This window comes from Miscanthus floridulus, unplaced genomic scaffold (assembly GCF_019320115.1).
Source record: "Miscanthus floridulus cultivar M001 unplaced genomic scaffold, ASM1932011v1 fs_565_2, whole genome shotgun sequence".
NCBI lineage: Eukaryota > Viridiplantae > Streptophyta > Magnoliopsida > Poales > Poaceae > Miscanthus > Miscanthus floridulus.
In genome coordinates this window covers 33,630-49,363 of record NW_027096943.1, presented here as the reverse complement: position 1 = coordinate 49,363, position 15,734 = coordinate 33,630, and the positions used below count along the sequence as shown (strand labels likewise).

At 45.0% G+C, this 15,734-nt stretch overlaps 1 protein-coding gene across 1 annotated transcript; it reads left to right on the top strand.

Annotated features, from left to right (window-relative positions):
- Positions 1–470: 470 nt before the first annotated feature.
- LOC136532270 (urease-like) lies at positions 471–15,726 on the top strand. Its single transcript, XM_066524873.1, has 18 exons — positions 471–712; positions 1,316–1,389; positions 2,029–2,074; positions 2,236–2,341; positions 2,586–2,728; positions 3,556–3,666; positions 3,817–3,980; positions 4,070–4,445; positions 4,518–4,626; positions 4,882–5,021; positions 5,778–5,915; positions 5,991–6,082; positions 11,723–11,852; positions 11,928–12,086; positions 13,020–13,196; positions 13,730–13,864; positions 14,801–14,872; positions 15,020–15,726. Exons 1-18 carry the CDS (start codon positions 587–589, stop codon positions 15,239–15,241), a joined length of 2,520 nt encoding a protein of 839 aa, XP_066380970.1. The 5' UTR covers positions 471–586; the 3' UTR covers positions 15,242–15,726.
- Positions 15,727–15,734: the final 8 nt, after the last annotated feature.

Below are 15,734 nucleotides of genomic sequence, written 5' to 3'. Positions count from 1 at the left end.
ACCGCAACTGCTCTGCTCCTCCCCGCCGGCAGCGCCAGCGACGACTTCGGCCATGTTTGTTTCCGCTTATAAGCGGCTTATCGGTGAAAATAAGCGGGAATTTCGCCAAACGTTTTGTTTATTTCCACCGATTCTCGCTTATGTGGTAAGCCGCTTCAGAGATTTGAACTATGAGAAGCGAAAAGCGAGAAGCGAGAAAATCTTCGCTTAGATTATGGCCCTGTTTGTTTCCGCTTATAAGTGGCTTATCGGTGGAAATAAGCGAGAATCCCGCCAAACGTTTTGTTTATTTCCATCGATTCTCGCTTATGTGGTAAGCCGCTTTAGAGATTTAAACTACGAAAAGCGAAAAACGAGAAGCGAGAAAATGTTCGCTTAGATTATAATCAAGCGTGTCTAGAAGAAGCGGAAACAAACAGGGCCTATAATTTAAACGTGTCTAGGAGAAGCGGAAACAAACAGGGCCTTCTCCTCCTCCCCTTCTGCCCCGCTCGCTTTATCACCCTTCTCCTGCCCGCGACGGGGAGGCCACCGTTCCGATCCCCACCCCCTCCGCGCCGTCGACCTCAGAAGAGGAGGGGCAAACATGAGGCTGCTGCCGAGGGAGGCGGACAAGCTGGTGCTGCACCATGCCGGCTTCCTCGCGCAGAAGCGCCTCGCCCGGGGCCTCCGCCTCAACTACACCGAGGCCGTCGCGCTCATCGCCGCGCAGGTCAGTCAGTCCGCCTCCCTGCTCCCCGGTCAGGACGCGGCCGCCCCTCCCACCTCTGCTAGACTGCTAGTCAAAACGGGATACAGTGTGTGTGTTTCGCTGCGCATGCCCGCCCGCAAAGTCAACGCGGGAGTGGAACTGGCGCAGCTGATCAGTGCGGCCGTTTTGTTTCTGCCTGGATCCGACATTCCGCGCCTTCTCTTGGGCGGAATGGCAGTGCGCTCGTGCCGTCCTGCTGCGTGCATAGTGATAGTGGGACGGATTTATCCTGATTTTATTGGAAGTAGCATGAGGGAGAGGGGCAAGTACTTGTCCCAGAAAGCAGCGCAGAGACGTTCCCCTTTTATATCCTAATAATAATCATAGACGTAGTATGTAGTGGATGTTCAGATTCTGGGTATTTATCAAACGGCAGTTACCTTTCCTGGAGAAGCCATTCAAAGGGGAATGGCCCCCAGATGAAAGGGAAGATGCTAACTGCATTTGGCCTCCTCTGCAAGGTGTTCCTGATTTTGCTGGCCTGGAGGCAACTTTGTTTTATTTGCATATTTGGTCTGGTTGGCACAGCTGAATTAAGACTGTCTCTCTCCCTGAATGACATAGATTCTTGAGCTTATTCGCGATGGAGACAAAACCGTGACAGACCTCATGGACTTGGGGAAACAGCTCTTGGGCAGGTGGGTTTACCTTTTAGTGAATTCCTTGCTACGTTTCCTGCATCATTACAGTTATCCATAATGTGTGTACCATCAAAACTTGGCATTGCTTCACTCATCAGACGATAATGGGAGACTTTATCCTCAATTGCTTTCAAATTACTTTTACCGGCTGTCAAAATTTTTGACAGTACCTCACTTCTCAAATCTCAATGGATGGAGTAAAATGCCTACATGCCTCAAGAATAGCTTCACAGATATGTGCTTGACTGCTTGTTTCCAGTACACAGGTTATTATATGAGAATTTTTTTGGGGGTGGGGGTGGGGGGAGGGGGGAGGGGATGTAGACTGCCTGGGTTATTTCATACATGCTCACATCATTGTTTTGAGATGAAATATATTTTAGATATGCCTTTTTATATGTCACAGTCCAGTGGTTACAACTTCATTTCAATGAATGTGTCAGTTGTTGCGCTGATCATCTACCTAAAGGGGAAAAGAAGAACAAACCATTATGTCTTACTGAAATTCATTTATAACTTTTATCCCATGCTTTCTTAGAGTGGTCATCTTGTGTTTCTGACTACTGTCTTCATGTTAGTTGTTCACTTGCTGTGATATAATCTGACAGTTTTTTTTTCTTTTCGTTTGCCTACCAGGAGACAAGTTCTTCCAGCTGTTCCATACCTTTTACATACTGTACAGGTGTTCTTTGCTCATACTATATAATACTTACTATTTCCATCCATATGCATCCAGATTTTATTACTGAAGCATTACATGGGCTCACAGAGTAGTAGGCAACTATGTATATTCTTAGAAAGATTTTTTAAAATATTTGTATCAATTTTCACCATGTGATCTAGGTTGAAGGAACATTTGTGGATGGAACAAAACTAGTTACTGTACATGACCCTATTTCCTTGGATGACGGAGATTTGGAGCTAGCATTGCATGGTTCTTTTCTCCCAGGTCATTGATTCTGATCAGCATAACTGGTTCAGTTATGTTCATAATTTTTCTGAATTATATGGTTACAGACTTACTTGATTGATGTGGTTATGGACTCTGTGGAGATCTACCTTTTTCAGAATGCTTTTCGAGGGCAGTTCTGTCCCTGAAAGTCTTTCATGTATTGTGCTATTCAGTAAGAGTTCATTAATGGAAAAAAGTAAATGAAAAAAGGACTGTACACAATATCATTTAAATGTTGCAGTGCCTTCACCTGAAAAGTTTTCCAGCGATGATGTTGAAGAATATCCTGGTGAAATACATTACAGTTCTAGTCGCATAGTTCTAAACCTTCATCGCAGGGCTTTAACTCTGAAGGTTGTTAACAAGGCAGACAGACCCATTCAGGTGAGCATGCCTAGATATTTTTGTTTGGACCTTGGTGCAAACCTGCAATGATTTTCTTTCCTACTTAACCTTTTGCTGTCAAAATGAAAAATGGTAAGTAATTTTTTTTGTTAAATTTCTAAAGAGGAGATAGGTAGGCTTAAACTCATTCTTGAAAATTGAAATTGCATTCCTAATGGTTAAATTCGGTTTTACTCATTCAATGCCATGTTGGCATCCCTTCTGGCTAATGTTTTAACACCCAATACCACTTGTGTCGAGACATGTTTTTGAACTGGTAGGCATGTAATAATGTTGTTATATTACTACTAGATTCAGAGAACATTTGCCCTGTTCCACCATGTTAGGTTGAACTTGTCTGGGTGTTTCGAACTACATGCAGGTGATGGTATTTACTGAATGTGACATTATGATCTTAGCATCTATGTCCATTTTAAAAATAAATTTGAAAAATAGGATTCTTTTAATATTACTATGAAAGTTTGCAGAAAAAGGAAACATTTTGCTCATCCATTAGATTGACGTCCCCCTGCCCTTCCCTTTTTTTTCAAGGAAACAACCCTCTTTCCCTCTTTCATTGAGTCAATAAATGTATTATCTTGGCCTTGTTCAAGTTAAAGTCCTCTTATTACTAAACTTTGTTTCTTGTGATGTTACTTTGATCCAACTAGCATTTTGGATGAATTTAAATACAATGTTTAATAAGTTTGATTTAAATGGCATTACTCCCTCATTTACTATTTATTGAAGGTTTAAGCGTTTTTTTTTTAAATTACAATCCTCTTGTAACCCTCATGAAAAATTTCAAATATTATTTGACCTTGCAGATTGGAAGCCATTACCATTTTATAGAGACCAATCCTTACCTGGTTTTTGATAGGAAAAGGGCCTACGGCATGAGGTTGAACATACTTGCTGGAACAGCTGTTCGGTTTGAGGTGCTTTCATTCCATCCATGCTTATAGCAATTTTCAGTTTAAAGATGCTAAGACTATATTCTCGTATTTGCCCTCCTACTTGTTTTAATAAATGTACTGCACATACCACTTTGAAACCCTCAAGAATCTGATATCTACATCTTTTTACAGCCAGGGGATGCAAAAAGTGTTACACTTGTAAGCATCGGAGGTCATAAGGTAATCAGAGGTGGAAATGGCATTGCTGATGGTCCTATTGACAGTTCACGGCTTAATGAGGTGATGCAGAAGGTTAATGCAAATAGCTTTGGACATGAAGATTATCCAGATGCAAGGTTGTTCCTTCCTATTTTATTGATAGCAAGTGACAAAATCATTTCTTTTACTTTCTTTGCCTAAATTTATCTTTTAAGTTTGTATGCAGGGAAGGTCTTATTGGTGATGGTCCATTTGACTGTACTGTTGATCGTGAAAAGTATGCGAGCATTTATGGACCTACCACTGGTGATAAGATTAGGCTTGGTGATACCAATCTTTATGCTGAGATTGAAAAGGACTTTGCCTTTTATGGGGATGAGTGCATATTTGGCGGTGGAAAAGTTCTGCGTGATGGCATGGGACAAGCTACAGGGTACCCAGAATCTTCCTGCCTAGATACAGTTATAACCAATGCTGTCATCATTGATTATACCGGAATATACAAGGCTGATATTGGTATAAAAGGCAGACTTATAGTTGCTATTGGAAAGGCTGGAAACCCTGATGTCATGGATGGTGTCCATAGCAACATGATTGTTGGGGTAAATAACTATTTCCTGAACGTTCCGTATTAATTTGCTAAAGAGAAGAGATACAATTTCATGAAATTTCAGGTCAATACTGAAGTTATTGCATCTGAAGGCATGATTGTAACTGCTGGTGGCATAGATTCCCATGTTCACTTCATATGTCCTCAGTTGGCAGAAGAGGCAATTGCAAGCGGTTAGGATCCTTGACTTCTACTATATATTAGGGGCAACCAAATACACTTTTTAAGTTCGATTATCGTGGCAACTTCATCATTTTACAAACAAAGAGTATCAACACTGGCATAAATCATTCTGGCAGAGCTTGGGTTGCTTGTAAATACTTGATGTTTACTTAAGTTTCAAATAGGATGTGTGTCTTATGTACAATGTGACCCGATTTAGTCAGCGATATACATGACAACTTTAAGTTATATCTATATTCGTGTAGGCATCACGACATTGGTGGGTGGTGGAACAGGACCAGCACATGGAACTTGTGCCACAACTTGTACTCCCGCACCATCTCAAATGAAATTAATGTTGCAGTCCACTGATCAATTGCCAATTAACATGGGATTCACAGGCAAGGTATAAATTATTATGCTGTGAAATTAAACTATTAGAAAATTCAGTATTTGATACATAAATATACAATATTAAATTAGCTGCTGTTTCATACCAAGCTTGTTTCAAGGTGGGCCTTGAGTAAATAGTCTCCATGATATAGTACAGTAAAAAGTGTACATGCGAAAATGCTAATGTGTGATGTTGTAAAGCTTCATAGTTGGCGTTTCCTACAAATTATTTTTATGTTAAATAGGAGAACAGTTGATGATTGTCTTCAAGGTATCTTGATATTAATAAGGAAAACCAAATACAAGTATACGACCCAACAATGACTTGAGGTCTTGAAGATATCTAGCTACCAATAAGTTCCTATATTGTTTCCCTTGTTGTAAAAAAAAATCATTTGAAAAACAAGAATTTACTCACTCCATTCATAACTACAAGTGATGGTTTTGGAATGTCTGGAGTCAACCATTCCAAATTCTGATTGGAAATTACTTTTTAGGTGCTGAGTTCGGATGTTTGAAAATGATACAAATGCATGTGGATCCTAAAGTTGTTTTATAATAATATAATTTGCTATGTTTGAAGAATATGTTCTCAAAAAATTAGTGGCCACAGTTATGTTTTGGGAAATGTGTCAATGCCCAAAATGTCGCCTTTTTTTGACTGGAGGGAGTAGCTTGTTGACTAATACTTTGAAACATTTAAGGAAAGTGAATTTTCTATTGTTGTTCCAAATATGATTGTCCATGTTCTCCTTTGTAAACTGAGCAGGGGAATACTTCAAAGCCTGAAGGATTGGCTGAAATCATTAAATCTGGAGCAATGGGTTTGAAGCTGCATGAAGATTGGGGAACTACCCCATCTGCGATAGATAATTGTTTATCTGTTGCAGAAGATTTTGATATTCAGGTAGATGCCTAATGTTATGTAGTCTTTCTGGTATACTGCAGTTTATCTGTTTCAATGCTGACCTGATTTTGACAGGTCAATATCCACACAGATACCTTAAATGAATCAGGCTGCGTGGAACATACAATAGCAGCTTTTAAAGATAGAGCCATACATACATATCACAGGTATGAAATGAACAGTAGTAAAATGAATTCGTTCTATTTTTCATTTATATAGGTTGATTTGCATCTGAAACTCTCCTTGTGTTTTGTCATAGAACATACCCTCAGCTTTTCAAAAGCAAATGTGGAAACTTAAAAAAAAAACAAATTCTGTTGAAATTGTGACTACATGGCCGAGTACATGATCTGTCATATGCAGCTTACCTACCAAAGGAGGGAAAAGAGGATCAGCTGTAGGAAAGGCGTCTAAGGCTCCCTTCATATCTTAGTTTGTTGAAAACTGTCAAAGATACATGTTGTAGAAAGGATATGGGAAACACCACACCCCTAATGAGGGGGGGTGACCTCTATTATATAGCCAATCAGGCTTGATATATATGGAATACAATCAGTGTACATGGAAGGAATGAACAAGCTTCCTAATACACATATATACTTACTAATACCCGCTCGCAGTCGTTGCGGGAGGATCACGGACGCAAAGACTGGACCGAAACTCAGTGAACAATGGAGTTGGAAGGCCCTTCGTCATTATGTCCGCGAACTGGTGAGAGGACGGCACATGGAGGACCCGGACCTCACCCAAAGCCACCTTCTCACGGACGAAGTGGATGTCAATCTCGATGTGCTTCGTGCGCTGATGATGTACCGGATTGGCTGTCATGTATACTGCACTGACATTATCACAGTAGACAACAGTAGCTGAAGCAAGCGGGACATGCAGCTCCTGGAGAAGTTGGCGCAGCCAGCAACATTCGGCCACAGCATGAGCTACAGCACGATACTCCGCCTCAGCACTGGAGCGAGACACCGTGGTCTGGCGCTTGGAGGACCAAGACACGAGGTTGTCGCCAAGGTAGACGCAGAAGCCGGAGGTGGAGCGTCGGGAGTCCGGGCAGCCAGCCTAGTCAGCGTCGGAGTAGGTAGTCAGAGACTGAACAGACCCTGTGCCGATGTGAAGTCCGGAAGAGAGTGTGCCCTTCACATAGCGCAAGATGCGCTTGATTAGGGCCATATGGGGCTCGTGCGGATCATGCATGAAGAGACACACCTGCTGAACCGCATAAGCCAAATCTGGTCTAGTCAGGGTGAGGTACTGAAGGGCCCCAGCAAGGCTTCGGTACTCAGAGGCATCCTGGAGCTTGGCGCCGTCCTATGCCGAGAGCTTGGCATGAGTGTCGACGGGAGTCGCTGTAGAGTGACACTCAGCCATGCCAGCACGTTGAAGAAGGTCCAGAGCATACTGTCGCTAAGACAGGAATAGGCCCTGGGAAGAGCGCGTCACTGAGATGCCGAGGAAGTGATGCAAGGCTCCAAGATCTGTCGTGGCAAACTCGGAGTGACGACGGCCCATGATGTGCTGCAGAAGAGTCGTGGATGACGCGGTGAGGACGATGTCATCGACATATAGCAGCAGATAGGCGATGCTCGGACCCTCTTTGTATACAAAGAGGGACGTGTCGGAGACGGAGGCGACGAAGCCGAGCTGTCGAATGTAGGAGGCGAACCGCTAGTACCACGCCCTCGGTGCCTGCTTCAGTCCATACAAGGACTTCTGGAGGAGACAGACGTGATCTGGAGCAGCGGGGTCGACGAAGCCGGGAGGCTGCTGGCAGTAGACAGTCTCAGCGAGATGGCCGTGGAGAAATGCGTTCTTCATGTCCAGCTGGTGGATCGGCCAGGCGCGAGAAGCGGCGATGCTAAGGACGGTCCGTATCGTCGCTGGTTTGACAACCGGACTGAAGGTTTCGTCGTAGTCGATGCCGTGGCGCTGGGAGAAGCCTCGGACCACCCAGCGCGCCTTGTGCCGGGCGAGTGACCCATCAGCATGGAACTTATGCCGGAAGATCCATTTGCCCGACACGACATTAGCAACGGGCGGCCGTGGGACAAGGTGCCAAGTGTCGTTGTCCTTCAGAGCCTGGAACTCGTCCACCATTGCAGCACGCCAGTTGGTGTCAGCCAGAGCACTGCGATAGTTTGCCGGAAGCGGAGAGGGCGATGATGGCGAAGCCGTCAAGCCCTGGTAGGACACCCGCGGAATGGCCCCAGTTGTCGTCCGAGTGACAGGACGTGTAGAAGCAGGAGGTGGCGACGATGGCAGGACTGCAGGCGCCTGAGGTGCCGCAGGCGCAGGTGGCGACGGCAGAGGTGTGTGCGCCGGGGCTGCTGGTGCCAAGACCAGGGGCGGCGCTGCAGGAGGCGCCGAAGCTGATACCGCAGCCGCCGGTGGCCGCCTGATGTAGTGAAGAGGCAGGGGCGGTACCAGCGGTCTGGTAGGTGCTGGGCGGCCGATGGAACGCCCAACTGCAGGAGCAGGGACGACGTCCAAGCTGGCTGGTGCTGCAGTGGAGGACGAGGGCAGCGTCCCGCCCGCAGTCGGAGCGCAGTACACTACTGGACCGCGTACCAGAATTGCGGGATCATCGTCGGGAAGTTCCTGCAAAACAACGGGTGATGGCTGCGGCGTCGCAACGTTCGAGGACGGAGCGACCGAGGCAAGAGTAGGAGCAGTAGAGAGGCTTGACAAGAGGAAGTCAAGCTGTGATGGGTGAGTAGGGTGGGAGGAGAAAGGAAAAACAGACTCGTCAAAGACAACATGGCGAGAGATGATGACTCGGCGGATGGATAGGTCAAGGCAGCGGTACCCTTTGTGCGAGGAAGGGTAACCGAGGAAGACACAGGCTGCAGATCTAGGAGCAAGCTTGTGGCGTGCCGTGGCTGAGAGGTTAGGATAGCATAGACAACCGAATACACGTAAGTGAGTATTCGGGGGGCTGGGAATAGAGGAGTTGATAGGGAATGTTATTTTGAACAGCAGAACAAGGGCGACGGTTCAGAAGATAGGTGGCGGTGGCGAGGGCCTCGGCCCGGTATGGGGCGGCCATGTAGGCATGAATCAGTAGGGTGCGAGTGACATTGTTAAGGGTGCGGAGGACACGCTCAGCTTTCCCATTTTGAGGAGAAGTGTAGGGACAAGAGAGGCGCAGGTGGATGCCGCGAGGAGTCAAAAAAGATGTGAGAGTCTTATTGACAAACTCGGTTCCGTTGTCAGCTTGGATGCTGCGAACGGGAAGACTGAACTGTGTAGTGGCATAAGCACAGAAGGCTGTTATATGTTGGGTGACTTCAGATTTGTGAACAAGAGGAGTCGTCCAGCAGAAATGTGAGAAATCATCCAAAATGACAAGATAGTAGCGATAACCAGAAATGCTAGGTACTGGAGAAGTCCAGACATCACAATGGACTAATTCAAAAGGAGTGGAACTGCGAGAGCTGGAATTAGAGAAAGGTAGCCGCACATGTTTCCCTAATTGACATGAATGGCATAGAGTATGACTGTCTTTATTACAGGAAATGGATGCTTTCTGTCTAAGTGCAGCGATGGCAGCAGGACTGGGATGACCGAGACGGAGATGCCACAAGCTGGAGGAGATGGCGAGACCGGCGTGGGGTGCTGCAGAGCTGGCGGCTGGAGGAATGGTGTAAAGATCGCCGGTGCTATTGCAGCGAAGAATCTCGCGTCTGGTCGGAAAATCCTTGACAGAGAAACCAAAAGCGTCAAACTCGATGGTGCAGTTATTATCTTTAGTAAACTAACGAACGGAAATCAGATTACGAATTAACGAAGGGACAACAAGAATGTTGTTAAGCTGAAAACTGGAGGTGGGGGTGCTGAGGGTGGAGTTGCCACGGCACGTGACTGGAAGGGTTTGTCCATTACCTACGGTAATGGAGTGAGATGGAGGAAGGCGGGAAAGAAGAATACCATCCGTAGACGACATGTGGCCGGAGGCTCCTGAGTCAACGACCCAACCACCATTGTGCAGCGCCATTTGGTTCAAGGCAGCGACAAGTCCCGCTTGATCCCAGGTGGGCGCCTGAGGGGGTGCCTGAGCGGGAACGTAGGCAGCGTGAGCCTGCGGGGGTTGGCCCAGAAGGCTAGGGGTGCCAGTGCGCCAGCCCCCGCTGCCCTGACTGCCGGCCTGCTGGAAGCCTGGAGCGCTGTAGGAGTTTGCGCCAGGATTGAAGCAGAACCACGGGCCGGTGGGGCGTTGGACAGATGGGGACTGGAAGCCGCCGCCGCCCTTCTTTTGCTGCCACCGCCTCTTGCTGCCACCGCCGCCGCTGGTGCGGCCGCCGCTGTCGCTGCGGCTGCCGCCAGTGGTGTTGCTGCCGCTAGGCTGGACAGGTCCAGCAGGTGGGCGACACCCGCCTGGACAGCCGGAGGAGGAAGCATTCTCGGCAAGTAGGGTGGTGGAGTTGGAGACCTTCTCCTCGTTAGCGAGGCGAAGTTCCTTCAAAGCGAGCATGTCCCGTGCCTGGTTGAAGGACGGGAAGCCGGTGGCAGAGTTGGCGATGTCATCGGCTGTGGTGGTGAAGCGGGGGTTGAGGCCGCGGAGAAGGTTCAGGACCAGCTACGATTCCTGAACAGGATGACCGACGTCGCGGAGGCCGTCGGCGAGGGTCTTCATGCGGCCGCAGTACTCGGCGATGGTGGAGTCGCCTTGCGTCATGGAGTGGAAATCATGGCTGAGGAAGATCGCCCGGGACTGCCGGTTGGCGCGAAAGAGGCCCTCAATGGCGAGCCAGAGGTCCCGAGTGGTCTGGTTGTCGTCGGTCATGGCGAGGTCGAGGACGGAGTCGTCGACGGAGCCGAAGAACCAGGAGTGAACGCAGCAGTCCGCCTGATCCCAAGCAGGATCCTGGAGGCAAGGTGGCATGGTGCCATCGATGTGCGGCCGGAGGCCGAACTTGCCGCACAAAGACTTGAAGTAGGACGCCCATCTGGAGTAGGCAGTGGACTTCATCGTCAGCGTCACTGGAATATGGGACTTGACGTTGACGGTGGCATATGGTTGGACGGAAGGGGAAATGAAGGCGTCGCTGCCGGATGTGGCACCAGCAGGAACACCAGAGAAGCCACTGGTAGCAGTGGGTGGCACAGAGGTGCCACCAGTGCCTGTGCCACTGGTAGCAGTGGGTGGCACAGATGTGCCACCATTGCCTGCGGGGGCGCCGGATGCAGGAGGGCCGGTGGCCATGGCACAGCAGGCCAGCAGAGGAGGGGAAGGCGCAGGGGAGGAGGGCACAGGGAGAAAGGAGAAGGTTCATGATCTAATTAGCTGATACCATGTAGAAAGGATATGGGAAACACCACACCCCTAATGAGGGGGGGTGACCTCTATTATATAGCCAATCAGGCTTGATATATATGGAATACAATCAGTGTACATGGAAGGAATGAACAAGCTTCCTAATACACATATATACTTCCTAATACATGTCCTTGGTTAGACATGATTCTGAAGACTGTTAGACTAGAGACAGTTCTACTGCCATTATATATGGAGAGCAAATGGCACCAATTTCATTGATCATGCGGTAGATCTATCATCTATCTATCTTCGCAATCTCCTCTTTCTCTGCAACCCAGCCTTACCGATGCTGTAGCCAACCACTACACCAGAGCTCCAGAACCACAAATCTGCACTATTTAGATAGACCTCTTATTTCTGAGAACATAAATTTTCTGTCAATAATGTTGTCTACTTTGTAGTGTCAATATTTACCTGTGGTGTTAATGCATTATACCTGTCAATTTTCTCATCATGTTCTTACTGTCTTGTGGACACTGGACAGTGAAGGTGCAGGTGGCGGTCATGCTCCAGACATCATCAAAGTTTGTGGGGTAAAAAATGTGTTGCCCTCTTCAACAAATCCTACCCGGCCATTTACTTCAAACACTGTAGATGAGCACCTTGATATGCTGGTATGCAATTATCCAATCCAGTACTGTAGATACCGTGTACATTTTTGGTGGTGATATGTTGTGGTTATAGTGCAGATGGTTTGCCACCACCTTGATAAAAACATCCCAGAAGATGTAGCATTTGCTGAGTCTAGAATTCGAGCTGAAACTATTGCTGCTGAGGACATATTGCATGACATGGGAGCCATAAGTATTATATCATCTGATTCACAGGCCATGGGGCGCATTGGAGAGGTCTGTCACATGATTATCCTAAAATTTCCTTTCTTGTTGTTAAGAAATTGCATAGCATTTTGGCACTGTTTGTGGCAAGCCTGGAGCTCCTTGCCTATCAGTGCTGACACATTTACCTTAGAAAGCATACTAGCTTTGTACATGCTTTGCCAGTGAAAATTCACTGAACACAGTCAATATGATGATTGCTACGTCAACTTACATTTCTCTTTTCTTTTGAGCTGATGTTGTAATGAGACTGCTTGTTTGGCAAGTGGCCTAGTACACAAAATAGGGAAATTACCTAGCAACTTTAGTTAACCAAAAGCAGAAAGGCCAATACTGAGAACAACTCAGGGAGATTTTTTTTTCATGAGCCTCTTCTTTCTATCTGTCTTTGGGATGAACTCAAGATTCCCTAGCTGGAAGATGTTGAAGGAATCGATGTACATGCTAAATGGTAATTGTGTTGAGTTCAGAGTGCATGTTTGTTTTGAACACACAAAGGTAACTTATGACCATCTGAATGCATCTGCGCCATGGATGGTAGTACTATTGGTGGATATTAGTGTGTTGCTTAAGCTGTAGATAGCCTGGGCAGAACAACTTTATGTACCTGCTCTCATTCTAATGATTAGGGTGGTCATCATCACTGTCTAACATCTGGTTGTATCCTATTAGCAAGTTATTTCTACCTTTTCTATCCCTTGCTTCCAATAAACATGTTTGGGGCTTGTTCAGAGGCTTAGCCCTAATCTATAAGCTTAACAGTCTGACAAAAATTATTAACCCAGCGACTTTTTCTTTCTCGAGGAAGCCATGATGAAACAATTAGAGTAACTTGTACCTCTAGGTTGAGGAATAAGCTCCTCTAGTGAGTAACTACTTTTTTGGTGATGAAATTACAGCTATATTGATTCAATTATGTTAGTTCATGTAACATTGGCTTTCTAGGTGATAACCCGGACATGGCAAACTGCAAACAAGATGAAGGTCCAAAGAGGTAGTTTACCTGGATCTGCTGACTCTGCCCAGGACAATGACAACCTCCGTATAAGAAGATACATAGCAAAATACACCATAAATCCAGCAATAGTGAATGGTTTTTCAGACTTTGTTGGTTCTGTTGAGGTACGTGCTACTCTAGTTACTGAGAAAATTCTATTATTTGCTCCTGATCACTGAAGAACTAAACTTTGACGGTGCTGTCTTGTGCCATGTACCTTGAAATGATACTAGTAAAGATGAAAGATTTGTCTACTTTGGTATTCCTGATGTAAGTTAAAGAAACCAATGTGTAATTGTGTCTTATTTCCTTAGTGTACCAGATAGACTCATGCAGTGTAGAAAAATAATATTTTCCACTCAAAAAATAATAATATTTTGTTTAAATAAAATTTAGAAAATGTCTGTTGTATCAGTTTTGCAACTGTGTGAGTTGTCACTCTTAAAATACTTCTGCATCAGGAACAAGGCAAGAAACTGTTTATGTCTGAAAGTCATGTTCCACATAGATGCAACTTGCTGTACCATTAATTGACATACTTCTATCTAATTAGTAATATCCCTTCGGTATGTAATGAAACCCAGTGAAATGCTGGCTAAGCATTTCCTCTATTGGTATCTCAATTCAAGGTCTAACTGAACCTACATATTTTTGACAGGTGGGAAAATTAGCTGACCTTGTTCTTTGGAAACCTTCTTTCTTTGGCGCTAAACCAGAACTGGTTGTCAAGGGAGGTGCAATTGCATGGGCTAATATGGGTGATCCCAATGCTAGTATTCCAACACCTGAACCTGTATGGACTACTTTCAACGAGATACTCTGAATATAAAGAATTTGTCTACTTTTACCATGATGTTTCGATTTAGCCTAAATATAAAGAGAAGTCTATTTCACTACCCCAAACAATTCACATTTCCATTTGACCCTTTTAATTAAAATTTCTACTTGTTTTACTGCTGCAAACTTTTTTAGCTCAATCAGTTCACCCCCAATGAAATGTGTATTGTTTCCTGTACAAATAGGGTTTCAAGTTCAAATTTTGCAGGATGATGCATGGCATCATAACGTTTCGGAAAAAAAAATCTTCTACAGTTTTCGGGCATTTTGGTATCTGAAGGGTTGAAGGGCGGGCCTGGTGCAAGCGGTAGAGTCTTACCGCCTATGACCGGAAGGTCCCGGGTTCGAGTCGCGGTCTCCTCGCATTGCACAGGCGAGGGTAAGGCTTGCCACTGACACCCTTCCCCAGACCCCGCACAGAGCGGGAGCTCTCTGCACTGAGTACGCCCTTTTTTTTTTGTATCTGAAGGGTTACAGTAGCACACAGATGCTCCCAACTGATGAAAATAATCACAAAAAAAATTGTAATATATTTTTGAAGCATAGAGTATCATGTCAACTAGCACCACACAAAATTTGAACCCAACACTTGAGGAGAAACAAGAAGATAAATTTCATTAAGGGTTAAATTGACAAATCTGAATAGTTTTGGGGAGTTAAATGAGTCTGTATTTTATTTAGGGAGGAAGGGGTTTAAGTGGACAAATTGAATAGTTGAGTGTAGTGAAATGGACCTTTTGTAAATGTTAAAATTTTGTCCATTATAACTAAGTTTAGTTTGGTAAGAGCCTGAGAAGCATGGTGTAGCACCCTATTTTAAAGTATTTGAACATGGTGTGTATATAACATGTTTGCTCAGGTTACAGCATCTATCTTTTTTCTCTTGATGCAGGTTGTGATGCGACCTATGTTTGGTGCATTTGGAAAGGCTGGAAGTTCCAATTCAATTGTATTTGTGAGCAAGGTAGTGTTTGGTTCTACCACAACCTAGAAAAATGACTTTCTTAACTTTTCAAAATGATAAAATATAACATATTGCGCATCAAGTAAAAGGAACAAAAAAGAAATGCTTCAAAATTGTTATTGACTGTTGCCAATTTTCAATGATTAGGCTGCTAAAGAAGCTGGTGTTGCAATGGAGTACAAATTAGAAAAGAGGGTGGAAGCTGTTGGTGGCGTTCGCCGTTTGACAAAGCTTGACATGAAGCTCAATGACGCCCTTCCGAAAATAGAAGTCGACCCTGAGACCTACACAGTGACTGCTGATGGAGAGGTTTTGACATGCCAACCAGCACCCACAGTACCACTGTCTCGGAATTACTTCCTATTCTAGAAAAAGCCACTGCACCATCAAACTTTATTTTTTTCTTGAGAGGCTACACGGAGAAGACGCACACCACCACTGCTCACGGCCTCACGCCCTACGCATGTACATCATATACGACGTGGCCTATAGACATGCTTCAGCAAATATTGTTTGATGTCAAGAGATGAAACTAGTTACTTCCGCTGATCACAGATATAAGTTCATCTAGGTTTATCCTGAGTCAAACTTATTTAGTTTTGACATAAATTATATAAATTAGTAACACGGGATTCATATTTTGTGAAAACATTTCTCATTATGATTCTAATAAAATCAATATTGTGTTGCCAATCTATATATATATATTTTTTGACTTGGACAAACCTAGGCACTTATATTTGTTATCAGTGGAAGTATGATTTATTTAAGGTCGACACATGTAAGTACATTCTGTATGCTACCCTCTCCTTGGCTGCAACTCTTTTAATAATATGGCCAATGAACAATTTTTTTTGGCAGT